This window comes from Anthonomus grandis, chromosome 18, assembly GCF_022605725.1.
Source record: "Anthonomus grandis grandis chromosome 18, icAntGran1.3, whole genome shotgun sequence".
NCBI classification, from domain to species: domain Eukaryota; kingdom Metazoa; phylum Arthropoda; class Insecta; order Coleoptera; family Curculionidae; genus Anthonomus; species Anthonomus grandis.
The window spans coordinates 10,799,252-10,826,321 of record NC_065563.1 but is presented as its reverse complement, the minus strand read 5'-3'; the positions used below and the strand labels follow the sequence as shown (position 1 = coordinate 10,826,321).

The window sequence follows — 27,070 nt, the reverse complement described above, 5'->3', positions numbered from 1 at the left end:
TTGACAGGTTGACGTTAATGTCATGGCAATCTAGATTTTTTTGGTTGGAAATTACTTCTCTGATCATTTTGTTTGGTTATGTGGCAACGTGGTGGCTATTTGGCCTCACTTAAGTCATAGCAAGGTAAAATAGTCTTTATTCGCCTCTTGCATTGGGCTCCCCTCTCCCTTCGTGTATTCAACATAATTTGAAATACAACTTGAGGTATCAGAGCGAAACTGGAAGGAGAAACGGGACGGGAGTGGCTAAAGTAAGAAGAGATGAGGTCCGTCGGGTAAGTAGCTAATAGGCGGAGATTTAGCTTTTAATAGTATTATTTAGCCTAAAAAACTAGGCAAGGGTTTAATGGCCCTGCTACTTATTGATGCTTTCAAGTACTTTTAATTAAGGCAAGTTTCACTTTTTTTTACTTAAGACACTTCTGAACTCTTGTCAGGTTAGCCAACCTAACCACAAAGTAAACTTTCGAATATTTTCCATATTAGTAGGCAACTCAATTTCACATGCTTCAATTGCATTTCCTTAAACCTGTTCAATTACTATTACAACTTAATTATTTAAGTTTTCAACCTCATAAGCTCTAAACCAGAGAAATTTTTTTTTTGTGTGTGTGGTGTCATTGTCATATATTACCTATGGTAAAGTGTCAATGTCAAATGTCAATGTCATATCCCAAACAGAAATTGAAGCAGCGCGTATAGCACGTTGGAATTTCCCTAAAATAATGGCTTTAGAGCAAGAAAACGGGAACGATTCCTCCCAAGAAACCGAAAGTGAAAAGGAAGAACACGATTCACAAGAAAAACCCGTAGACCAACCCGCCGAAGAGCCCGAAGTAACCTGGAAAGATTTGGTAAGTTTTGACCCACGTGTTCCACATAACCTAAGATTTTCATATACCTTACCTCTTTTGGCCCTCTTTCTAGAAAAGCATTAAAATAATTTAACAGGGCCTTGTAGATGCCTTATGTAAGGCTTGCGAGCAGCTCAAATGGAAATCACCCTCGAAAATTCAAAGGGAATCGATTCCGGTGGCTTTACAGGGCAAAGACATCATCGGTCTGGCCGAGACTGGGTCTGGAAAAACTGCCGCGTTCGCTTTGCCGATATTACAGGCCTTATTGGAAAACCCTCAGAGGCATTTCGCCTTGATTTTGACGCCCACGAGGGAGTTGGCTTTTCAGATATCCGAGCAGTTTGAGGCCCTTGGTGTGTGTTTGATTTATATGTTAAAAAAAAGAGGGTCTTAACGGTCGATTTTAGGCTCTAGCATAGGAGTTAAGAGTGTGGTAATAGTAGGAGGAATGGATATGATGTCTCAAGCCTTGTTGTTGGCAAAAAAACCACATATAATTATTGCAACCCCTGGTAGGCTAGTGGACCATTTGTCTAATACAAAGGGGTTCAATTTAAGGTAAGCCCTTATTTAGTTATGTAAATATTTATAGTGGTAATAATCGAAAATTAGTAAACTTCAATGAAATTAAATTTTTATTTGATTGATGCAGCACAAAAATTAGATAAACAAGCATCTCAATATTGAAATTTATATTATACATGAATTTTAAAGAAGAATCTAAAATTAATTAGTATAAGTTAACTATCAATAAAAGCAGCATAAGGGTTAATATTAATGTTTCTCAATGATGCATCAAACACGTTACGATCCTGGCCAAAGCCAAGGAAATGAATTATTGTTCATTTTTATTCGTCACTACCTCTGAGACCTAATTGCTTCACAATATGCCGTAGTGCCTAAAATTGTTTGCAATTTTCAAATAAATCGGGTTTTTTAGGGCCCTAAAGTTCCTGGTGATGGACGAGGCCGATAGAATTCTTAATATGGATTTCGAAGTGGAAGTGGACAAAATTTTAAAAGTTATCCCTCGGGAGAGGAGAACTTTCCTGTTCTCGGCCACTATGACTAAAAAAGTGAAAAAGTTGCAAAGGGCTTGTCTCAGGGATCCCGTTAGGGTTGAAGTGTCCACAAAATATCAAACCGTTGAAAAACTACAGCAGTCTTATATATTCATTCCGGTCAAGTTTAAAGTAAGTGATAAAGTAGTATCTGTAATGTTAGTATTTAATATGGGTAATTTTGTATGTGGAAAAATGACTTCAATTGCCTGGAAGAACAAAATAGTTTAATTTTTTCAAACACAGACATTATCAAAATGGCCACTTTTTATCGACAAAAATGCCTTTAAGTGCCTGGAAAAACTGAATAATTTAAATCTTCCAGGCCTGTCTACAAAAACCGAATACATAAAATTAATTAGTAAATGATTTACTAACCTTAATATGATGAATTGATGTTGCCATTTGAAGTTACAAATGAAACCAGCATATAATCTTTCACCACTGTCTGATTTTCTATATTGTAATTTTACTTACGCCCGAAAATAGCCCTCAAGATATTTCAATGATACCCCCCCCATTTTAGGATGTGTACCTGGTGCATATTTTAAATGAATTAGCGGGAAACAGCTTCATGATTTTCTGCTCCACATGCAACAACACCATAAGAACGGCACTGATGTTAAGAAATTTGGGATTTACTGCGGTACCTTTACACGGGCAAATGTCCCAAAACAAGAGGTTGGCGGCGTTGACTAAATTTAAGGCTAAAAATCGGTCTATTTTGATTTCCACTGATGTTGCTAGCAGGTAAGTTTTAAGAAATTTTAATATACAGGGTGGTCCAGTTTAAACGTCATTAATCCTAATTTTTCTGAGAAATGAGAAATGTTCAATAACAAAGATACAGGGTGTTAAATTAAGAATAATGAATTGTTTATTTGTTGTAAATTTTAAACTACTGGCTCAATTTTAATTAAATTTCGCGTGTAGGTTATTGTAGTGAATTATCAATTACTGATGAAGCCAATTTTTAAAAAAAATTGCCAGTGCGTAACATATGGAGGGACTTGGTCCTTTTTTGTCTCAAATCTATGAAGTCATTTTGTGAGAATTTTGAACAACTTTTCCCAAAAAAAAATTTAACAGTTTTTCAAGAACTTGAGTCATTTTCCAGGAATTCGAGTAATTTTTTTCCAAAAAATGTGAACTAACAGAAATTAAGTGTTTTTTACCAAAAACTTTTAAATTTTTCAAGAAAATGAATCATTTGTCCATGAAATTTCCAGTCCAGGTTCTCAGGCTATTGGGCTGGCCATTTAAGAATGGCTATTTTATTTTCATTAAATCATTCTTTTATACATTTTGCTGTATGTTTTGGATCATTGTCGTGTTGGAAAACAAAACGTAGTGGCATATTCCATTCCGCATAAGGTAGCATGACATTTTCAAGGATATATTTATACTTAAACCTATCTATAATGCCCTCAATTTGGTAAATTAGTCCCATTTCATAGCCAGAGAAACAACCCAACCCACACTAACATGTTGCCACCTCCATTTTACAGTACCTTGGACATACTTTCGGTCAAGTCTTTTACCTGCAATACGACGAACATATTGAACACCATCACTTTTATACAAATTAAACTTTGACATGATACGGTTCAGCGAAATAAAAACATGTTCGGCAACGCCGGAGAGATGGTGGCGCTGGCGGTTAATTGTACATGCCGCGGTGACGAGGTCACTCGGCATCGAGACCCTGATGAGCGAGGGTGATGCGCTAAAAGTTTTTAATTTTGGTTGTACGAATAAAAAGTTTGAGTTTGACCGGTGTGTTTTTGTAATTGTGATTCCTCTGACGACCCAGAACGAGATAAAGCTCAGCTTGAGCTGTTTCATTGGCACCCAACTAGAGGCCTGAGGTTTACAGTTACCAATTGCTTAATAACCGGTAAGCTCTTTCCAATTTCTTGACGTGCTGTTGCTAGGCGGATCATTAAATAATTTGCTGTCAGCCGACGAAAAACACGTCTTATGGGTGTTTAGTTAATCGCATGTGGTACGTTGTCTACGTTTTGGTACAGTTCAACATGTTTGGATGTCTTCAAGGACAATAGACTATTTTACGAGGATCTACCTAGTTTCTATTAAAATAAAGGTTATTAAAATAATAGAATCCTCACGGAACTATTTTTTTTTGTGCTTTAGAATATTTTAATGAATATTCGGAGTGTTTAATATTTATCACAAAGTTGGTTTTTTGTAGAAATCTACCCTTATTCTAGATTAATGTTTAAGTTTGATAAGGTAGAGTTTGTAGTTTGGTAGTATTTTGTCGAGTAACTTTAATAGTGTAGACAGTTTTTGTTTGTTGGTGGTCTTACTTTGTAAAAAAAAAAAAGGAAGCTAAAATGCCACCTAAAAGAAAAAGTAAAAATAGGAATCAAATGTCGGATTTTGTTTATGATTCGGATAATGATAATGCGGAGGGTTCGCAAACAAATAGTGTTACCGCACACGAAAACATAACTCAGTCTAATGATTTCAATATGGTGCTAAATAAATTAATGTCTGAAATGAGTATGTTAAAACAGGCTGTAACCGATCTATCTATCAAGCAAAATCAAAATAGTGGGGAGAAAAATGAGGCCGCGAGTGTAAGTTTACCGGTGGCCGGAGCGATAGTTCAAGAGGGCTTAACAATAAATAGGCAAAATGCTTGTTTGGGGGATAGATCCTATATTTTAAATTTTAAGGAATTGGGGGGTAATAATTTATATTTTTCTCCTGCGGGAAAAATGAACCCTAAAGCCTTTTTAAATAAGGTTTATAAAATTTTTGACGAGGCCGGCGTGCCAGATAGACATAGATTGGGCTTGGTATTGCCGTGTTTAAAAGGCACAGCAGCTGACTGGGCAGCTATAAAAGAAAGTAGTTTTCATAATTTTCAGTATTTTGAGGTGGCGTTTTTAAACAGATTTTGGGGGGTGGACAAACAGAGAGATTTATTTTTGGAAATAAGCTACGGGAGATTTGAATCTGGCAATCGCGCGGACTACTTTTCGAATCTTTTTAACCAGGCGGGTTTCTTATCGTCACCAATTCCCGAATCTAAATTAATAACGTTTTTGAGCAGGCATTTTCCGCCTGACGTTCAGCGGGGTATTGTAACCAGGGGGCTGAGGACGTTCGATGAGGTCGATGAGTACCTGCGAGACATCGACGCAACATACGCTCACCCAACAGAGGGTAACGCTGTTAATGTTAATAGACGAAGTGTGCAGACTCGCGGGGATCGTGTAATGGGACCGATCCAAACTTCAGATAATAGCGGACCGGGGAATCGTGGCAACACGGGGCCAAACAATAATACTTGGCGGCGAACACAGGGTTCGAGCGCTAATGGGCAAACGTCGGAGCCGGTCGACAGAAATGATGCGCGGGTCGATAGGCAAAATATGAGAGCTATGGAAATGACGCGTTTTAACGAAGATTTCGATTTTTTTAGCGAGTCGGAAAGCGAGAATGAGGGTGAATTTGAGGCCTGTAAACCATCAATTAAATCGCCGGTTATCAAGGCTGTGGTCGGAGAAAAAGGCGTTGAAGTTTTAATAGACAGTGGCAGCGAAATTACTGCTATCTCTGAGGATTTTTTTAAATCCATTGCGAATGAGTCTAGAATGTCAGTTTTACCGGTTACGAATGTGGCTATTACGGTTGCGATTGGCGGAAAACAACAAAGGGTTAGAACGCAAGGGCTTATTAATTTATATATCCCTGATGCGAAAGTTTACCTAGATGTTAAATGTTTGGTAGTACCGGGATTGAATCGAGATATATTATTTGGGTTCGATTGGCTCTTGGAATTTAAGGCTAATATTGACTTTAATAAATCAATAATTGCTTTTTACGTAAATGAGAACGAGTATGTAGTTAGGTATAGTCAACATATGACAAGCTCTTTAGAGGAACGTTGTCTTAATTTATGCACTAGCGCAGGGGCTGTTTCGGTGATACAGCCGGGTAATATTAGTGCTTACAAACACAAATATAATGAAAGTGATATTCGCGCGGCCGTCGATATTATTAATGCATCCGAATTAGATAAAATTCACTTCTTTGATCTTTTACGCCGCTTTGAGTCTATATTTTCAGAATGTCCGGGTCATATAAGATCTTACCAACACGAAATAATAATGACCAATGATAGTCCTTTTCATTGTGCTACGTACCCTATTCCATTTGCATATCGGGACGAAGTCAAGTCTCAGATTGAGGAAATGCTTCAGTGGGGTATTATTTCAAGAGAGAAAACAAATTATATTTCGCCATTAGTGACGGTTCGAAAGAAAGACGGTAGCATACGCATATGTTTAGATGCTCGTATGTTAAACAGCCGTATGGAGCCGGATTTTATAAATCCGCCGAATCCAAATGAATTATTTTTTCATTTTAAGACAGGCATGGTAATAAGTACCATTGACCTAACATCCGCGTACTGGCAAATTGAAATTAAACCGGAGCATAGAAAATACATAGGTTTCATTTATGAAAATGACTCTTATACTTTTAAGAGACTTCCTTTTGGGTTGTCAACTTCGATGGCTAGTTTGATACGGTGTTTAAAAAATGTTTTACCATCGGATACGCGGGATTTTACAGTAATTTATGTAGACGACCTATTCGTATTTTCGGAAAATATAAGTGATCATTTCAGTCATTTGGAGCGACTTTTTACTTATTTTCAATCAGAAGGTGTTACGGTCAAACTAAGGAAGTGTCAATTTCTTAGCGAGAAGGTTAAGTTCCTTGGGCATATAATCTCGAGTAAGGGGATAGAAATGGATCCGGAACGCATACAGGCCATTAAAAACTTTCCTGCACCACGCAACATTCGGGAGCTTCGTGGATTTTTAGGGTTAATTAATTACGAGCAAAGGTTTTGCCGCAAATACTCGGATTTGACATTACCATTATTGAAACTATTAAAAAAAAATGAGAAATGGTCTTGGGAAGAGGAAGAAAAAGAAGCCTTTAAGACCATTAAGGACCGGTTTCTCAGGGCTACCTTGGTGGTACATCCTGATTTTAAAAAAAGATTTTTTGTACAATGTGATAGTTCGAATTATGCTGTGGGGGGTTGCCTTTTTCAGAAATCTTTGGAAGAAGAAAGGGAAGTTATAAGTTATACCTCTACCACTCTTAAAGGAAGTCAGATACGGTATACTACAACGGAAAAGGAATTGCTAGCATTGGTGCATTGCCTTAGGCAGTGGCGTACCCTTTTATTAGGGCAGGCATTAACGGTAATAACCGATCATAAATCGCTATGTTTCTTAATGATGTGTAAATTAAAATCAGCTAGGTTGACTAGATGGACACTTCTTATACAAGAATTTGATTTTAAAGTAGAACATTGTCCGGGGGTTGAAAATAAGGTTGCCGATATTTTATCAAGAAATCCCCCTAATAAAAGTTTATTCTTGACCCCAGAAAAATCTTCGAACCTACACATTATGCTGATAGGTTTATCAGAATCTTACGATAATTTAAAACAAAATTTAAAATCTCTGCGGGCTGATCAATTAGAGGAGGCTTGGATACGACAAAAAATTAACTTTTTAGAGCAGCTTAATAGAGATCCGCGAATTTTTTCAGAGAAAGAGTATCGGATCTTTTCATGGTTTCGAGAATATAAGGGTTTGCTTTTTAAGAGAGGAGACCATCTGAATCCGGGGTACAAATTATGTGTTCCTAAGAATCAAGTTAGAGATCTGATTTTAGCACATCATATCGGAAACGGGCATTTCGGGCGAATGAAAACATACGCTCAAATGAAGGAAATTTTTTTACTGGCCGAAAATGCAACGGCATATCGGTCAAATTGTATCTACTTGTGACCTTTGTCAAAAGGCAAAATGTTCTAAGCTAAGTAGGGGTGAATTACATACCGTCATTGTAGAGAATCCAGGTGACTTGGTATGTACAGATTTAATAGGTCCATTACCAGTGTCGCGAGGTGGGGTAACTCAACTACTGGTTTTGGTAGACGCTTTCTCAAAATTCGTTAAGTTGTATGCCTTAAAACGTGCTACTGCTAAGGCTATCATAAATAGAGTGTTACTGGACTATATACCAAAAGTTCAGAAACCAAAGTGCATTTTAAGTGATAACGGGACCCAGTTCACCGGGAACTTATGGAGGAATAAATTAGCCGAAGAAAGTATCCGGGTTAAACATACCTCCGTTTATTTTCCCGAGGGAAATATGACGGAGCGATATAATAGAGAAATTGGCCGACTACTGCGTTCTTATTGTTTTGATAAACATACTAAGTGGGCATGTCTTCTCGAATTCATTGAAGGCTGTTTAAACTCTGCGGTTAGTGAAGTTACAGGGTTTACACCGATGTTTCTGCAATTTGGAGAAACTCCGCAGCGGCCTATAGAAAAATTTATATCATTTCCACGTGAAGATAATATGGGGTTAGATTTGGAAAGTGTAGTAATACTTGTTCGCGAGAGGTTGCGCACCCGAGCTGAACGTCGCGTGGAAAAGGTTAATAAAAAATTAAATCCTACGGTTTTTCAAGTTGGTGATAGGGTGCTGGTTAGATCTCATGCCCAGTCTTCTGCCGACGATCGAACCATTAAAAAATTCTTCCTTTTGTTTACCGGCCCCTTTTATGTTTTGAAGCACAACGGTCCTAACTCGTATGTCATTGGTGATTCTATGGGTAGGGAACATTCATGTCAGAATATTATTAACCTCAAGCGTTATAAAGATGTAGAAGGCTTAACCAATTAGTTTGTAATAAATATTTCCTTAGTTGTAAGGTTATTTGTACGTGAAATTTTGTAATCAATGTTAGTTTTAAGTTGCTTTCGTTAAAACGTCTGATAGAATTAAATCTGTTCATATGAATTAGATTTAATTGGGGGGTCATGATACGGTTCAGCGAAATAAAAACATGTTCGGCAACGCCGGAGAGATGGTGGCGCTGGCGGTTAATTGTACATGCCGCGGTGACGAGGTCACTCGGCATCGAGACCCTGATGAGCGAGGGTGATGCGCTAAAAGTTTTTAATTTTGGTTGTACGAATAAAAAGTTTGAGTTTGACCGGTGTGTTTTTGTAATTGTGATTCCTCTGACGACCCAGAACGAGATAAAGCTCAGCTTGAGCTGTTTCAGACACATCACTAAAAAGTACTTTTTTCCATTGCTCTGGTGTCCAGTAAGCATGTTGTTCTGCAAACAAAAGATGTGCTTTAATATTCTTCTTACTTAGAAGCGGTTTTTTGGCAGGTTTGCATGCTTTTAAACCTGCTTCAACTAGTCTGCGCTGTATCGTTCGAGAGGAAACATTAGAGCTTTCAGCTTCAGCCAGAATTTGCTTTGCTGACAGAAAAGTCTTAGTGTTGCCCTTGTATATCGCAGCTTGATTTAAGCAAGGCCTTCGACACTATAAACCATAATCTGCTATTAGTCAAGCTGCAATATTTCGGCTCGTCAGTTAATGCTATAAAATTTGTCCAAAGCTATTTTAACAGTCAAGAGGCAATAAGGTGGCTGTAAACAGAGAAGATGGCATTAAGTGTGATCGGAACGCCGTTTTTACGGCTCGGTTTCCTTATCTGTACTTTTTGTTTGTTTACTTATACATATATATAAAAAAATCTTTTTTTTACATTTTTGCATACCACAAACAAGTTTTCCATGTGTTTCTCTAGGAACCCGCTCGATCTTCTCATGGTTCTTGTCTTAAATGTTTTTAATAAGTTTCCCACTTACAGACAAATTAAAGGTAAAACAAAAAAAATCTGGATAAGTCTTGGTCTAAAAACTTCGTCAATAAATATAAAATGTTTACATGCCTTGGGAAAATTTACAACTAATCCACATTTCCACCACTACTATAATATGTACGAGGGTGATCCCAGAAGTACCCGATCCAAAAAAGAAAACACGAAAATTTTCGAAAAAAAATGTATTTATTTTTCAACATAATCTCCTTTCAGCTCTATACACGTTTCCCAGCGATGTTTTATAAGTTCGATACCCTTTTTATAATAAGAACTGTCTTGCGCCTCGAAATAGCCATTAACTGCAGACATCACTTCTTCATCGTTGGAAAATCTTTGACCACTAAGCCAGTTTTTTAAGTTTGGAAACAGAAAATAATCTGAGGGGGCTAAATCTGGCGAATAGGGTGCAGAGGTAACAATTCAAACTTTAGTTCGTTAATTTTGGCCATTGGAATAACGGATTTGTGAGCTGGTGCATTGTCTTGATGAAACAATACTTTCTTCTTAACCAAATGCGGCCGTTTTGCTTGATTTCTTCGCTCAAACGTTGCAATAAGTTCGCATAATACTCGCCGTTGATAGTTTTACCTTTTTCAAGATAGTCAATGAAAATTATCCCTCGCGCATCCTAAAAAACCGACGCCATGACCTTGCCTGCAGATGAAACGGTTTTCGCCTTCTTTGGGGCCGGTTCTCCCTTTTGAGTCCATTGTTTTGATTGTTCTTTTATCTCAGGTGTGAAGTGATGAACCCATGTTTCATCCATGGTTATGAAACGACGCAAAAATTCTGCTTTGTTACTATTAAATTTCGCTAAACACTCAATTGAAACATCTTCACGACACTGATTTTACTCGAGTGTGAGCAAACGCGGCACCCATCTTGCACACAGCTTTCTTAAGTCAAAATTTTCAGTTAATATGCGATGTACCGCACTTTTTGAAATGCCTACTATGTCCGCTAGCCCTTTCACGACGGCAGGTAAAAGTCGGTTTCGTGCCACACAGACGGGAGTTTTTACAGTGGCATATGGGCGGCTGACGAATATATTCGTCACTTCTAAAAAATGGCTTTTTATTACAAAAATTACGTAAAAAGCTGACAATAAATTTCACTTATGATTTTATTTATTCCACAAATCAAAATATATATTGACAGACTGAAACTTAAACTCTATACAAAAGAAAGAATAAAAATAAATTTAAAAAAATAACATTCTAAAAGTCGACTTGGTCGTGGTATATTTGGAAACATGGCGTAACGCACAGTCCGACTCCACAATTGTTGCACATATATTTTGAATCCTTTCTCTTCTTAGGCCCTTTTGTTGTGTGAGAGCATACCCAACATCTTCTGAGTTGTAGTTTGCCATTTTTTCGAGGGACTTCCGCTGGAAAATGTTTTTCCGACAGCCTTGCAAGTCCAGTACAATGCGAAGCTCCAGGTTTAGGGGTATAATTTGTTGGATACCTATAAATAAGAACATAAATAAATATTAATCCATCAGAAAAAAAAACATTCTTACTTTTGAAGTATCTGTCGGATAACTTGTAGATGAAATGAAGGAAATGATGTGTGGTTGGGGTTTTGAGTCTTCCATAAAGCGTGAGCATTCAGCATAGAAATATCTAATATGTGGAAAAATAATTTTTTATACCACTTAATGGTTTTTCTAGTACAATCCACACTGCTAATCATGTCAGCTCTATCTATGGCTCCCATGTTTTCGTTATATGCAAGTACACATAATGGTTTCTGCTTATTTTCCTTGGTAATCCTGTCTATTTTAGGAAGAATAATCATTTTATTCTCATGAAAGGTTGTGAGCATCTGTACGTCACGACGATCTTTCCACTTTAGAGCTAAAATATGGTTACTGCTCCTCCATTCAGTTTCTCCGTTTTTTGACTTTTTTTCAAATATCGGCATGTGCTTTCTGTTGGCACGTACGGTCCCACAACTATTAGTTTTATGCTCAAACAAATAGCTTGCCAAATATGGACTGGTGTAATAATTGTCACTGTAAAATGAATGTCCTTTGTTAAGATAGGGCTCTAGAAGTTTTACAACTACATTTTCCGACAAACCTAGACCTGTGTCAATATCTGCATTTTTATTTTTCTCTTTGCCAACGTATACGATGAAATTCAAAACATACCCAGTTTCACAGTCGCACAAAACGTATAATTTTATTCCAAATCGATGCCTTTTGGATTTTATATATTGTTTGAATACCAGCCGACCTTTGAACAAAACCATGCTTTCATCTATTACGATGTTTTCGAAGGGGTAAAACTGGCTTTGAAATTTGTTTTGAAACATATTCACAATGGATTCGATCTTGTATAGTCGATTACCTTCCATTGCTGCTTCGTTGTTGCTAAAATGCAAGTTTCTCAATATTTGCACATATCGATCACGAGACATCGCTTGCCGGAAGAATGGAGTTCCAATCAAATCATCTGTAGACCAGTAGTCTTTCAGGTCCGACTTTTTTACATGTGGCATCAGCATTGTAAGTGCTATAAAAACGTAGAACTCTTTTAAGTCAATATTGTTCCATTTCTTAGCATTTTGTTGTTGTGCGAAAAGAGTGGTTTCTTCAACAATAGCATTGGCTATTTCTTCGGAGAAAAAGTTCAGAAAATACTCCACCTCTCGGTTTTCGTTCAATAAGCTTTCGTTTTGGAGGCCACTATGGGTGCTATCAAACTGGTGAACTGTGGGAACGAATTCATTTGAATCCCACTGTATAACAAAATCTTGTACATTTTGAAAAGTATCAGGGGTGTCTAAATTAGTATCAGTATTCTGTTCTGGGATACTCTGGTTTTCCAAATCATTCTCATCTTCTCCGGAGCTAAAAATCGCCTCACTGTCACTCTCAGATTCAGGAACGTATTCACTTCCACTGTCTTTAAATGGTTCATCCTCGCTTGCATATAAGTCACTTTCACTCATCTCATCTAGAATATTATTCACTTCTGATTTAGTAAGCCCACAATATGATTCATCATACTTCCTTTTTTTTGCCCTTTCAGAGCTCCTTGACGGACCCGCGTGGTCTTCAGAAGCCATTATAAATCAGACTGGCGCGTAACTCCAGTAACTCGGCGTAACTGGCACTAAATGACTCGAAATATCACACATTGGGTCGATGTAAGGTTGACGACTGAAAGGACTAGCTCTTTCAGTCGACGATCATCCAAGGTTTGTTCTCACAGCAGTAATAAACAAGTTTTCGACAAATAAACATGCGCAATAGAGTAAAATGCGTTCGCACAGAAACTTCTGATCGGTTTCAAATCACAATTTTGATGTTCTTACACAAATTTCTGATCGTCATCTGATAATCAGACTTGTTTTCGGATTTATTTCAAGCAAAGTGTCAGAGAATTCGTGTAGCCAGTCAACGCCTATCTTCGGAATATGAACATAACCTCTAAATGGTTGTTTGTATTTTGTCGTTTTGTATAGTCCTTGATTTTCGTTTTGAAAAATTCTATTTTAAATTGTTGGATTAGTCTAAAAATGAGTCCATTAAGGAAATGAGTAATTCTAAATCGTTGGAAGAATCTGATCAGAATTTTGTTGATTCCGAGTTATGTTGATTCCGATACAGGCTTTAAAGAAGATTTAATTCAAGAACGGATAAGGCTCAAAAATCAAAACTATTTTGATGAAACTGTGTCCCAATTTAATAAAATAGAATTTCTCGACCATTTTAGAATGAATAAAAAAGTGAGGTTATTTTTCTTCTTCACTCAACCCGTATTTGATGTTCGCACAGGCGGTTTCAAATCGATCAGAAGTTGTAATATTTTACACATGTGCATCAAGAATGGTTTGGAAACAGTTTCAAACTTGTAAGAAATTTGCAGTGAGAACAAACCTCCAGTACCGCTTTGTGAATTTTCTTTAAAATTTCTGGAGTCGTCAGCTCATTTGGTCGACCACTGCGATGCTCGTCTTGACAGCTCGTACGGCCTCGTTTAAACTCTGCTACCCAATATTTTACTGTTGTTAACAAAGGAGCAGACTCACCCAGAGTAGAATCCAGTTCAGCTTTTATATTGGCTGGGCTGAGGCCTTTCAAATAAAAATATTGTATCACATAACGATGACCAATTTTCTCCATTTTCACATATTCACTGAAAACGTTCACTATTGATGGCTGCCAAACAAATACTAAACAACTTCAAACTTAAAACATATGCTTTATAGATTGTATACTTTCTAATACACTGATATTTTTCAAACTACTACCAACATCTTTAGGTCAGGCCGGGTACTTCAGGGTCCACCCTCGTAAATAAATAAAACAAATACATACATTGTTACAAACTTCTAAAATGTAAATAATTCCCGATAACTTGTAACATTGTATATATGGCTTCAGATTGCATTTTTCTATAAGATTCAGCGCTGGTTTTTCCTGCAATGTATTTTCTGTTATATGTTTTACTTAATTTTCAAACTCTTTTTCTTTTATTTACCGTTCTACTAATGTTGCTTTTTGTTTCTTTTTGAATATTAGTAAGAAAATACAGAAACTTTTGCATAAAAATATCCTGTGAGTGGATATTGTTTTATTTACTAATAATTCATTGACCCTTTCGCTCACTTCATTTAAAATTTCTATCTGGGTATGATTTACATTTAGATTGGATAAGATACGATTAGATCTAGTAATTTCTGATTGTGTATTTGTAAAAAGTTTATTATTTTTTTTTTTATTCATCTTTAACTATTCTACCACAGCAACAAACTATCGTGAGGCGAGTAACACATACGTCTCCAGATTTCGATATTTTGAAACGTTTTAGACAAAAATAGTTTTATTGCATATGTCAGAAACATTTTAAGATTGCATTTTGAACATTCCATATTTGGTTCCTGACTCTGTATCCCAGATTATTAAATAAAAATTATAAATACAATAGAATTTAAACTGATAATGTTTGTTTACTCCAAGAACCGAATGAAATTCTAATCTGCTTTCCCTGTAATTTTTAATTCACAATGTTTATATTGTTATGCCTAGAAAGCAAAGTTTATAATCAGTAAATAATAAGTATATAATCCTGTAAAATCAAATAATGTTTGAAATCAATATAATCATGATATGAGGTCGAGTCACACAACTTAGTCAGTTTTTATAGTATAGTATGTTTGAATATGATGCATTCTCTTAGTGAGTTGATATTAAATGAAAATTAACACAGTTCGTCACTACCTCTGATCAAAATATAACCTAACAAATGATACATTTGGGCGAGTTTCAAAATGTACATGGACCATTTTGACACTTTCAGGGGCCTGGACATTCCGCATGTGGATATAGTCATCAATTTCGACATACCCACTCATAGTAAAGACTATATTCATCGGGTGGGTCGAACTGCCAGGGCGGGGAGGTCTGGAAAAGCCATTACGTTCGTCACGCAGGTAGGTCAGTTTACTCTAAATTATTCGACACTTTTAAATATTAAATTACGTTAAGACAGTTTTACCACTAACCAAAACTCTTTATGAAAATGACTAATGAAAAGTCTGGGATCTATGAAATTAATTGCAACGATTGTGATAAAAAAGTACTAATGTCAGATTTAAAGAACATGAACAAGAGTTAAAAAGTCAAGTGTGGCTGAACGTGTCTTAAATACTTTGGTCACTTTGTAGGGATAGACGACTTAAAATTAATTGAACCAGTTAATAACAATAGAAAATTAGATGCATGCGAAAGTTTTGCAATATTCAAAAATCAAAAAAACATTCTTAACAGGGATAAAGGTCCAATCCAATAGTGTTTAAGATTTGTTTGGCCATGTTTCAAACAGCTTTAGATAAGTTTGCGCCTGAAAACAGATATTCTGTAAAAAAATATCCATGGATTAATGCGGCGGTTCAAGAGGTTCAACGGGAAAGAAACTTGGCTTATAGAAGATTTTGCTTTACAAAAACCGATTGTGACTGGAAAAGCTATCAAAAACTCAGAAACAAAGTAACCTCGGTAATGCGTACTGAAAAAACCAAATATTATGATAATAAAATTGATCAATGTAAAGGTGATAGTCGCAATATGTGGAGGACCTTAAAAGGTTTACTGGGAAATAACAAACAATCTGTTGATTATATGGATGTTGATTTTGGGACATATACAGGTAGTATAGAGGAAAACTTTAATCAATTTTATTCAGATAGCCTACAAGATATTGCTGCAAGTATTGAAACAATAGAATGGACTTGTAATACAACTAATTCTCCGAATATACAAATTTCACATTTTAAAAATGTCAATCTGTCACAATTGAAAAAGACAGTTTTTGGATTAAAAAATAAAAAAACTAGTGATAATGTGCTTAGTGTGAAATTGGTAAAAGATTTATTTAGTGTCATTGGATACCCTTTATTGCATTTAGTTAATTCATGCCTATCAACTAGGATAATTCCAAGTGATTTAAAAACTAGTGTAATGATTCCAATACCAAAGGTAACCACTCCAAAGATTCCTGCAGATTTTCGACCAATAAATTTATTGCCTGTCATTGATAAAATTATAGAGACAATTGTATGCCAGCAGTTGAGACAATACTTTGAACAACATAAACTGTTATATATTGGACAGTCAGGGTTTAGGAATAATCATTCTTGTGAATCTGCTCTTCAGTATGTGTGTGGGACATGGCGAAAAGACATTAACGAAGACAAATTAGTTATTAGTGTATTTGTGGATCTTCAACGTGCTTTTGAGACATTAGACCGTAATATTCTTCTTAAAAAACTGTTATATTATGGTGTATGTAATAGAGCTTTGGACTGGATTAAAAATTACCTGGATAAGAGGTATAATAGAGTATCTATAGGACAAAAGTTTTCAAATAAAATAGAAAGTATCGTAGGTGTACCACAGGGTAGTGTTCTTGGACCGCTGTTGTTCGTTATATATATAAACGATATCTATACTGTTTTACAAAACTCTTTCGTAAATTTATTTGCAGATGATACAGTAATTTGTGTGTCAGGTAAAAATTACAAGGAAGCTACAAATATTTTAAATTCAGAATTGAATATTTTGTATCAATGGCTTTGTAAAAATAAATTAAAACTAAACGAATCAAAAACAAAGTGTATGCTAATAGGTACCAAAGCAAATTGTAAAAAATTTTTAGATCAAGGTTTAAATATTGAAATTAATAAGTCAAAAATTCAATTTGTCAGTGAAATAAAATATTTAGGAGTACTCTTAGATCAACAATTAAATTTTCATGGTCATGTAAATTATATTTTTAAAAAGATTGCCAAGAAAGTTGGGTTTTTTAGGAGAATTTCTAATTGCTTGTCTCAATGGACTAAAATGTTAGTATACAATACAATTATTTTGCCGCACTTTAATTACTGTTCCTCGTTACTTATATCATGCTCTCAGGAATATATAAATCAGTTACAACTTCAACAAAATAAAGTAATGCGAATTATTCTTAACAGTAATAAATATACACCTATCAATCAGATGCTTCAAATATTAAAATGGCTTCCTGTGAAGCAAAATATTCTTAAGGCAAATTTAATTTTAATTTATAAAATAGAGCATGGATTTATGCCATCATATCTGCAACATTTTTTAGAGAAAAGATCCAACTTTCAACAATATAATATAAGGTCAAGAAATGATTATCATATATCAAGAGTTAGATCAACTTTATTGCAAAAATCATTGTTTTTTGAAGAGTTGCAAGCTTTTAACTCTCTTCCATTAGAAATCAAGAACGCAAGTAATTTAAGGTTATTTAATAAGAATGTTAAAAAACATTTATTTAGAAATAGCGTTATGTGATGTACAGTTTATGTATTACTATAGGTTTTGCTTATTTTTTATACTACTAAATTTAGCAAATTGAATGTATTAGCCAAGTGCTAAATAAAGAATATTATTATTATTATTATTATTATTCATTGCTTTTTCCGCTCTATTAGTTACATCATTAGATATAAGGAGATTTGTAAGTAGTTTCAGTTAAGTTCTAATCTTCTCCCGAAGATGCTAGCATCGTTAGCGAAACACGTGTCGAGATTATAAATAAGAGTTTTGGTTAGTGGTAAAACTGTCTCGTAATTTGAGCATCACACCAAAGGTTCCAACCATAGGACTTTTAAATATACAGTAAAAGCTCTTTATTCGCGGAGCATACGTTCCGTAAATATGCCGCGAATAAAGAAACCGTGAATATGGAATGGTAATTTATATGGGATTATAGGGGATACGTTCCTAGGTGACGAAATATGAAACAACTACATACATAAATATACAGTGAAAGTCGGATATAACAACGGCGAAGGGACTACTGAACATGGGTCGTTATTAAAGGACCTACATACACTACGTCTCTCTTTTCAAATAAAACTATGTACATACATAATTATATATGTTATAAATATTTTTAAATTTTACGAAACCCCGAAAATACATAGATAAAGTCCAGTTCAACGATATATTAGAATGGTCACACGTCAAAACATCAGCATTTTACTTCTCAAACAATGTAAATAGAAGGTGGATGACATACATAATTTTTTTTTACCATGACATGGTACCATGACATGGTAAAAAAAATTATGTAGTTAATTTAGTAAAAAATCTGTTATCTTTGTTTGTTTTTTGCAACGCGAGTTAAAGTAAATTGATTCAATTTTTTTCTCAATAAAATTGGTTGTGTCTAAAAGTTTTTCGTCACTCGCATTATTGTATAGTATATGAAATCAGTCCATAATTCATCAGTTAATTTAAAGTTTTCTTTAATTACAGCTAGAGGCATATAATCTTCTGTATCAAAGTCATTTATTCTTCTTACCAACTCGGCTAAAAGCACGCAAAAGAACTCATCTCTGTAGACCAGCATGGATTTTTTAGCGGGCCATCTTGTGTTACTAACTTATCCTGTCTGTCTAGCCACATCTGTGAATCACTTGATGTTAATACTCAAGTCGATGTTATTTATACCGACTTCCAAAAAGCCTTTGATCGGATAGATCACTATATTTTGCTGCATAAATTAACTCAGTATGGTTTTTCAGGGAGATTATTTAATTTATTTCATTCCTACTTGATTGGTAGATCTCAATATGTTGAATATGAGGGCTTTAAATCGAAAATTTTTAACGTAACGGCACAGGGCTCGAACCTGGGTCCGCTCCTGTTTAGTTTTTTTATAAATGACTTGATTGAGTCACTCACTTGTCATAGGCTGGCTTTAGGCTTGAATGCGACTAATTGTAGTGTTGTCAGTTACTCTAGATCAAAAACAACCTTAAATTTTGATTCCTTTATTAATGATACTATTTTGAGTAGATTAGAGCAAATTACTGATCTTGGTATCACCTTTGACTCTAAATTTACATTCGTTCCACACTTCAACAACATAGTCAAGTCAGCCCTGAGAAGGCTTGGGTTCATAATTAGAAGTTCTCAGAGTTTTACTTTGGAATCTACATTAAGACTGCTTTTCTGTTGCTTTGTGAGATCAAAACTGGAGTTTGGCTGCATTATATGGAACCCCTCTATCAGAATCATGTTGGTCTCCTTGAATCTGTTCAGCGTAGATTTGCTAAGTTTTTGGCCTTCAGGCAGGATGGCATCCCATATCCAGTTAGAGGATTTGATAATCGGCAACTATTGGAACGCTTCAATCTACATCCATTACATCTCAGAAGAATGACCTTCTCTGTAAAATTCCTGCATGGGTTACTGAATGGATTCATTGATAGTCCTGTACTTCTTTCTAGTGTACGTTTCATGGTGCCTAGGTTTAATGCTAGACATCCCCTAACATTCTTTCTGCCAAGGCCTCATACTAACATCCTGTTGAAATCGCCACTATATACAATATGCGCTATATTTAATCGGATCTGTCACATGTGCGATATAAATTTCCCTCCGGTTCATGTGATTGTCGATATCTTGGTGGATCATTACTCTTGGGATTAAATTGGGTTTTTATATCATATTAATAGTTATTTGTTCTAATTTTTTGGATAACTTTTGAGATCTTTACTTTACTTTTTTTCTTTTCATTCTTTTAGGTTTGTTTTGTGTTTTTTTAACTATATTTTTCATTGTTTTGCAACTGTTTCCTGTTATTGGGCAAGTTGCCTGTTGGAAATAAAGGCTTGTTATTATTATTATTATTATTATTATTAAAGGAATGTCGTCTCAGAGTGGGCAGTTTCCAGTGTCTGTTCTAGGAATCCGGCATGTTTAAAACAATTAATGATTGTTCGTTGTGATACCCTATTCCAGGATTTGGAGATCATCAATATTGCGTCCAAAATATTAATGGAAGACTCCTTAGATAACTGATTACAATTTTCAATAATATTCATTAACTGGAACTTTCTATAATGCACTTTTATAGATCTTATGATACCTTGGTCAACTGGCTGGAGCACTGATGTGTTATTGGGTGGCAAGAATTGAAGATTAATATTGTTTTGATACTTTTGGGTGCACTGGGCAATTATCTACTAGGAGTAAGATTTTCTTTTTTTTCTTCATTAGCTCAGAGTCCCAATCTCGCAAGATACAGGCTTTTTTGTTAGACATGTAGGTAACAGGTAATGTCTTAACATTTTTAAAACAACGGGGGTTTTTTGATTTTCCAATAACGATCAAGTTACGTTTTTCTGACCCAGACATATTGGCAGCAACAAAAAGACTAATTCTTTCTTCGGACATTATCCCTCCCTTGCACTTTTCGCCTTTAAATTTCAGTGTCATGTCTGGAAGGATTTTGTAGAACAGACCTGTCTCATCTGCGTTAAAAATCTGGTCACTTGTATACCCTTTTCCTATTTCAAGCCATACAGTTTTAAGCCAGTTTTCTGTCATTCCAGGAGGTACACTAGCAGATTCACCACTTATTTTTCCATAAACAATATTATGTCTTTTTCAAAAACGTTTTATCCAACTTTCTGTGCAGGTGTATTATTCCGGTTCTTTATTCAGTATCCTGCCGAAATGTTCCGCTTTTGCCTGTAGTATAGGACCACTAATTGGCGATCCTCTACTTTTTTCAACTTTAAACCTAATTACATCTATATATCTGCATGACTGGATAACCTAAGTTTCTTCTTTGGTAGCAAATTCTTATTAAATGCATTTTTTATTGCATCCCGGTTCTTCCAAATTGTAAAAACACTTGAATGCGATAAGCCTAACTCGCTTGCAATAGCAATATTGGATTCACCTTCCTCAAGTTTGCAAATTATTAAGCCTTTTTCCTCAATGGATAAAACTTTTCATTTATTTTTGGATTCGTCAAAATTCGGCACTATATAAAAAGTACATAAAGAAAAGCATTTATGAGATCGACAACCAGGTATTTTCCCGGCCTCCGGTTCCGGTAATTCCCCCAAGAATAACTTGTAGTTATTGGTTACAAATGATTGATGTGTGAATCACACGGTCGTCATATCCGTCCTTCCACATGAAAAATCTTTTACATTACAAGGACGCTAAAAGCGACTTGATCGCTATAACCGGCAACTTTTTTAGACTTGCGTTATACATATATAAATCCAACCAAACTTCCCAGATTTCGTCGTTATAAGCGACGTCGCTATTCGCGACTTTTACTGTATATAAAAAATGAATTTAATTGAAGTTTTTGACCATTTTTATTAATTATTACCTTCAGGCTTCGGCAATGGCTTAAAGAAATTTGTAATTTTTTCTTGCTTGGCATTTTTTAAAAGCTCCTTCAATTCATACTGATCAATTCTTCAGACTTCGTTCCATAGATGGATCAATTTTCAAAGATAGATGAAAGAAAATCACAAAGTTCATTTGCCATTCCTAAACCTTCGCCAAGATTTTTTTGAATTAAATGTCACGTTTCCAGTGCTTGTTGAAGCCTCTTCTTCAACATTTCCTCTAAGTCCGTTTCAGTCAAATCTTCATTTTGCGAATCAAGCAACGTCTGAATGTCACTTGATTCTATCTGTTCGAAATCATCTCGTCCTATTTCATTCGCAATTTCGGCTATGTTTGCAGTCAAAGTTTGAATTTGCAGATTCTTCTGTAGTCAGAGCGGCCTGTGTCAAAGGAACCAATACGGCGGCGATTTCATTTAACAATATACTTTGGGTATAGTTGTAATAAGGTCAATTTTACTTTTTTATTCGTCCATTTGCGTGACGATGCGTTTACAAAGGATATTCCGTTGAATACCTATTTGAATCCTTTTTATCATTATATATGCACCGACGCGACGTACTGATTCGATCCGCGAATAAAGAGCTTTTACTGTATTTAAATCTATGATGCATCTATACCGAATTGATTCAGCAATGAAATCAGGTTACTTTATTCGTCACTACCTCTGAGATTTATCGAAACTTGACTGATGTGTCAAGAGTGTATTGTGCCTGTGAAATAATTTACTAACCTTCACTGTTTCTCTCTTAGTATGACGTGGAGCTGTATCAACGTATAGAGCAACTGATTGGTAAGGAGTTGCCTTTATATAAAACCGAAGAGGACGAGGTGATGGCCCTGCAAGAGAGGGTGGCGGAGTCCCAGAGAATCGCCAAAATGGAACTGAGAGATTTGTCGGAGAAGAAGGGCAAGAAGAGGAAAGGGGGAGACGACGAGGACGATACCGAGGGCGCCAGCGGGGTAAGGAAGAGGATAAAAGCGGGAGGTAAAAAGAAGGGAGGGAAGAAGTAAGGATGGAGAGATTGTTTTTTTTGTATTAAGTTCTTTTTTAAATAAATCATATTTATAGAAAAATCGTTTTACTTGGACATGAACACCATAATTATTTATTGAATACCCCACAAAAGATTTTTAATCTCGATGAAACAGGATTGCAATTAAATAACAATTCAGGCAAAGTTGTGGTAACAAAAGGCGCTAAAATGGTAAATTGTATCACAAGCTCTGAAAAGGGAGAAACTATTGCCGTTATAACCTGGGTAAACTCAGAAGGATTTTTTTTCCCACCCTGCTGCATATTTAAGGGCAAAAATTCAAAACGGGAATTCGAAGATGGCCTACCACCTGGCGGCAAGGTTGTTATGGGCGAAAAGTCAGCTTATGTCACATCTGAAATTTTCTTCCAATGGTTTAAAGACTTTTTCATTCCGCGCGGAAAGGTACCGGTAAGGTTCTATTAATAATGGATGGACATTCCTCGCACTGTTCCAATGTCGAACTCTTAGATTTTGCTGTAGCGAATGACGTGATCCTGACGCCAGTTCCTGTAAGTCATAAAAATCTGGAAAAGCAACTTTATAGACCTGATACGGACATGGTTTTTTTCTTGCCATTTCTATAACAACCCCGATTCTTCGGTTGTGAAAATTTTGCGATGTTTACGTGCTCGTTCAATAGTGGCGTGTATTGAATCTGCCTCTAGATAGGAATGGTCGGATTCCATGAACTTTAGATCTACAATTTGTAAGTGTTCAATTTTATTGACAGCAAACAACATCGATGCAGTAACAAATTGATTCCGATTTTGCCCTCCGCAAGTATCAGAAAAACTAGAAACATGTGACACAGTCTGAGGTAAGTTGTACAAATACTTTAATAGGCACGTACCAATTTCTGAAGCCCCTTTAGAGCCATGAGTTTCATCCCAAAGGAAACAGTGACCACTGTAATCAAAAGAATCAAATATGGTGAAATTAAAAACAGAGAGCTTACGCTTGTAATAGATTTGAGAATCAGCGGAAAAAGGGACTAACAAAATAGCTTCTAAATCAGAAGAAATTGCTCGGTAGATTGAGTCTTCTAATGATCTTTTTTTATCTGCATCTTTCATCTCCATTGCTTCTTTTTGTGAAGTTGCCAGCTTTCTTCCAAATTAGTTTTGTCTGTAGCGCTATAATACACATTGCATGTGTGCACACATTACATTGGTCCTTTTTAGGGACATGGAACGACAGTTGTTGATCATAACTATTAAATATTTTTCGGTAAACATTAATAGAAACAGGAGGGATTGATTCACTTGTACAATAAATTTCAACATACAAACGTTGCATAACAGATAAATTCAAATCAGCTGCCAAATACAATTTTTTCGTATCGCGCCGACTGTAGTGACTTTCCATACGAGGAAAGCTGTTTATATGTTTTTTAACATGATTTGTGTAAAACTTATTTGATTTTTATCATTTTATTATATTTTATATTTTAATATATGTATTCTCATTTAAAACAAAACTTTTTTAATGATCTATAATAATTCTATCTCAATTTAATTAATTCCATAATCAATTAATAACTTGATATATTTAAAATAACGTATATTGCTAAAGATCTCCAATATTCATTGAGTTAAGGGGACACCCAAAAATATTAATTGGGAGTCAGTCAGAAAGCAACGTTTGACAGAAATGTGTGTAAGGTGGTGTGTTGGAAAAAGAGTTGTGTTTACTGGTTAAACCAGGCTGCTAAATTTAATAGTGGTGAATATGTGAGAAATAGTTGATCTTGAGTAGATATGTGGCCATTATGAGAAGTTTGTACAGATCTGTTTGCGCGTCTTGAAGATGCCCGCACAAGTAGGTGTGAAAGCCTCTGTTCAATTAGGAACGAATGCGCAATTCCTCGAGTGCTGTCTGGTAAGACTGGGGGCCTTACCTGGGGCTCGATTGACACGAATAAACAGAAGGATATAGTAGAAATATATCCTTTGTCTAATTCGTTGAGATGCTTACTGTTTAGCGGCAGTGGAGCGTCTGGGGAAGTCCCTTACTATTTTAGGTGACACTAGCTAGTCGTCAAATAAAGGAAGATAACATGTTTGACATATGTATATATTGAAATGTGAGATTGTGTAAATTGATGTTGACTGAGATGATGCAAGGGAACGGAAGTTCCCCGGTGAGTATATTTTATTATTGCCAAAAGTTGACAGAACAGTAAATATTGTTTTTTTATTATTTTTATGTGATGTTAGAGTTTATGTCTAACAATATGAGAATGATGACTGTTGAGTGAATTTGCATTGTAGAGACCCATTGTCTAAGGACAACTATGACAGGTAATAAACCACATTTTAAAGCGTATTTTACATTTGTTGCTTTTTCGGATGTAATATTGGCACGAATTTTTCCTTTTTGTCCATCAGTACCAATATAAGCTTCACCTGGACACAGTATAAAGAACAAGAGTTTCTAGTTTATGTTCGGTGACCTGGATCACGTTTTTTCAAAGCAAGGTCAATTATTTGGAAACTTATGCTAAAAGTTGCACCAAAAAATGTTAAGCAAACTCGCACATTAGAGCCTTGTTCATCAGGTAGCGAATATACGCGTGATTTAGTTTTTGTGATATTGCTTTCTGGCTTTCGTTTCCTGTGACGTTGAATGCTATTTTCTGTGACCAACGAGCATCAGCAAGTCCCCAATACTCTTGATGCAAAATTTGCTGTCTCTCCGAAGATATCTTATCAGAACATTTGAATCTGCACCTTGAGCAATTGATGTAGCTTGGCTTTTTTTCTGGCCTAACGATATTTTTTCTGGTTTGATAGCTCTTACCAGTAATTCTTTTTATTTTTCGTTTGTTTCTTTTCCATGTATCTGGTTCTGCTTTCCTTTGCCGTGTTTTTTTAACTTCAGGTACCAAAAGTGGTATGTGGAGGTATTTCTATAGGATTCGTTTCACCATCTTCATCATTGTCACTTGTTGACTCGTTTTCTTCCTCTTCTAGGACATATTCCTCAAAAGTAAATGAACTTTCACTCGGCATTTTATTAGTGAGTAAGTCTTTATCATTCTCGGTTTCAATTGTATTCATTGTATACTCGAACAGATTGAATTATATGACCGAATATTCGATGTTTTCTAGAACTCGTGGTTTTTCTGCAAATTCTTCGTAATGGACCACAGAAACACCACAGGAGGGATTCGTCTCAGTTAACTCTTTAGCTGAATCTGTAACAAGTGCGTACAATAAAATTTGATCAAATTTTATTAAGACTCCTAATAAATGAGGCATTGTTCAATGAGGTAATTATTAAAATAAAGCAATAGTTATTTACGTAACAAGTGCGGAAAGTGATACTTTACCGCACACGATAGCAGTTGACCGAACGATGCAAAGCGAAGTTCGGTCAAGCCATCAAGGCCGTAAAGGCACTTTCTGTATGTGTTAAGCACAACATTTTGCCTACAAGCATTAAAAAAGGCATTATTGCCTTTGACTTTTACTTTAATTTTCAATTTTGACTTTTACGTTACCACACACTATGCGATAAAGTAACTTTACTGCATTGTGTGCAGTAAAGTGATACTTTCCGTCTTGAAAACAGTGAGTAGGAAAAAATATTAAAAAATAAGATTTAAAATTATCAACGATATGAGTGTGGTAAGTGGTAATTCAATGTAATATACCAAAAGGAATAATCTAAATATCTGATTGAGCAGAATTTGGATCATGTGAAGAACTACAATCCTCGCGAAAATCGGTGGACTCCTTGCAGGTTTGTAATGCATTTTGCAGATCTAAAATTAAACCAGAAAATAATGTGTGCATATCCTATAATTTTTAATTTTGCACCAACCCAGTAATTATTAAATAATAATATAAGGACCAATAGTAATTATTAGTTAAGCTGGATTTATACAGATAAATAACATAAAATAGCAAATAAGATAAAAAATGAAAGAAAGGCCTTATTTGACAGTTCCCATTTATACAGGTAACAAATAAGAAAAAAGGGGAACCAATCATATCTGACATCTCTCTCGTTCACTGGATATTATGACCAAAACAGCCTGCGCATTTCCATTTTATTCTAACCTTATTCGTTATTTTATCTTATTCCTCTGTATAAATCCGCCTTTACTGTTTCTTACCTGTTGTAATTTTCTTAGAAGCTGTTTCTTGGTGATCTTTTTGCTTTCGTATCAGGTCAACCATCATTTTACCACGTTTAAACATTGTTGCAACAATAAAAGTTCACTTTAACTCACAATAAGCTGCTTCTTATTTAACTAATAGAACACTGCGACGCCAATAAACATCATTATGAAAATAAAAATATAGCAAGTCCAAACAAGTCGAAAACGGAGGGCTTCTGTCAATAATACTACAGGGCACATTTATGTTAAGTCCGGATATACAATATTTGAGCTCTTGTTAATTGTTCTAAAAAAACACAAATATTGTATGTCCGGACTTACTATATTTGTGTTTCGACCAATTGTGCACTGCTTTAGAATCCATTAGATACTATAAGTGTGCTTAGACAGAACTTATTAGTATGTGGTTTTACCATATGGGTGAAGTGTTGATGATCCCCACCTTACTCGTCATTCGTAACATACAATATTTGTACACATTATAGATCCGCCCTACTGGGTTCAAACTATACCTTTACCCCGAA

At 35.5% G+C, this 27,070-nt stretch overlaps 1 protein-coding gene and 1 long non-coding RNA gene across 2 annotated transcripts; both read left to right on the top strand.

Moving 5' to 3' along the window:
- Positions 1-112: 112 nt before the first annotated feature.
- Positions 113-22,457, top strand: LOC126746822 (probable ATP-dependent RNA helicase DDX47). The gene is made up of 8 exons (XM_050455222.1): positions 113-275; positions 682-854; positions 952-1,210; positions 1,265-1,415; positions 1,798-2,050; positions 2,445-2,668; positions 14,986-15,118; positions 22,134-22,457. Exons 2-8 carry the CDS (start codon positions 726-728, stop codon positions 22,392-22,394), a joined length of 1,410 nt encoding a protein of 469 aa, XP_050311179.1. The 5' UTR covers positions 113-275; positions 682-725; the 3' UTR covers positions 22,395-22,457.
- A 103-nt stretch (positions 22,458-22,560) lies between these two features.
- LOC126746971 (uncharacterized) lies at positions 22,561-23,758 on the top strand. Its single transcript, XR_007664049.1, has 3 exons — positions 22,561-22,828; positions 22,889-23,237; positions 23,292-23,758. It is a non-coding gene; the product is annotated as an uncharacterized LOC126746971 (long non-coding RNA).
- Positions 23,759-27,070: the final 3,312 nt, after the last annotated feature.

Coding starts and splice junctions, on each gene's coding strand:
- LOC126746822 (XM_050455222.1), top strand. CDS start 726: ATGGCTTTAGAGCAAGAAAACGGGAACGATTCCTCCCAAGAAACCGAA. Junction 855..951: donor AAGTAACCTGGAAAGATTTG/GTAAGTTTTGAC, acceptor ATAATTTAACAG/GGCCTTGTAGATGCCTTATG. Junction 1,416..1,797: donor ACAAAGGGGTTCAATTTAAG/GTAAGCCCTTAT, acceptor CGGGTTTTTTAG/GGCCCTAAAGTTCCTGGTGA.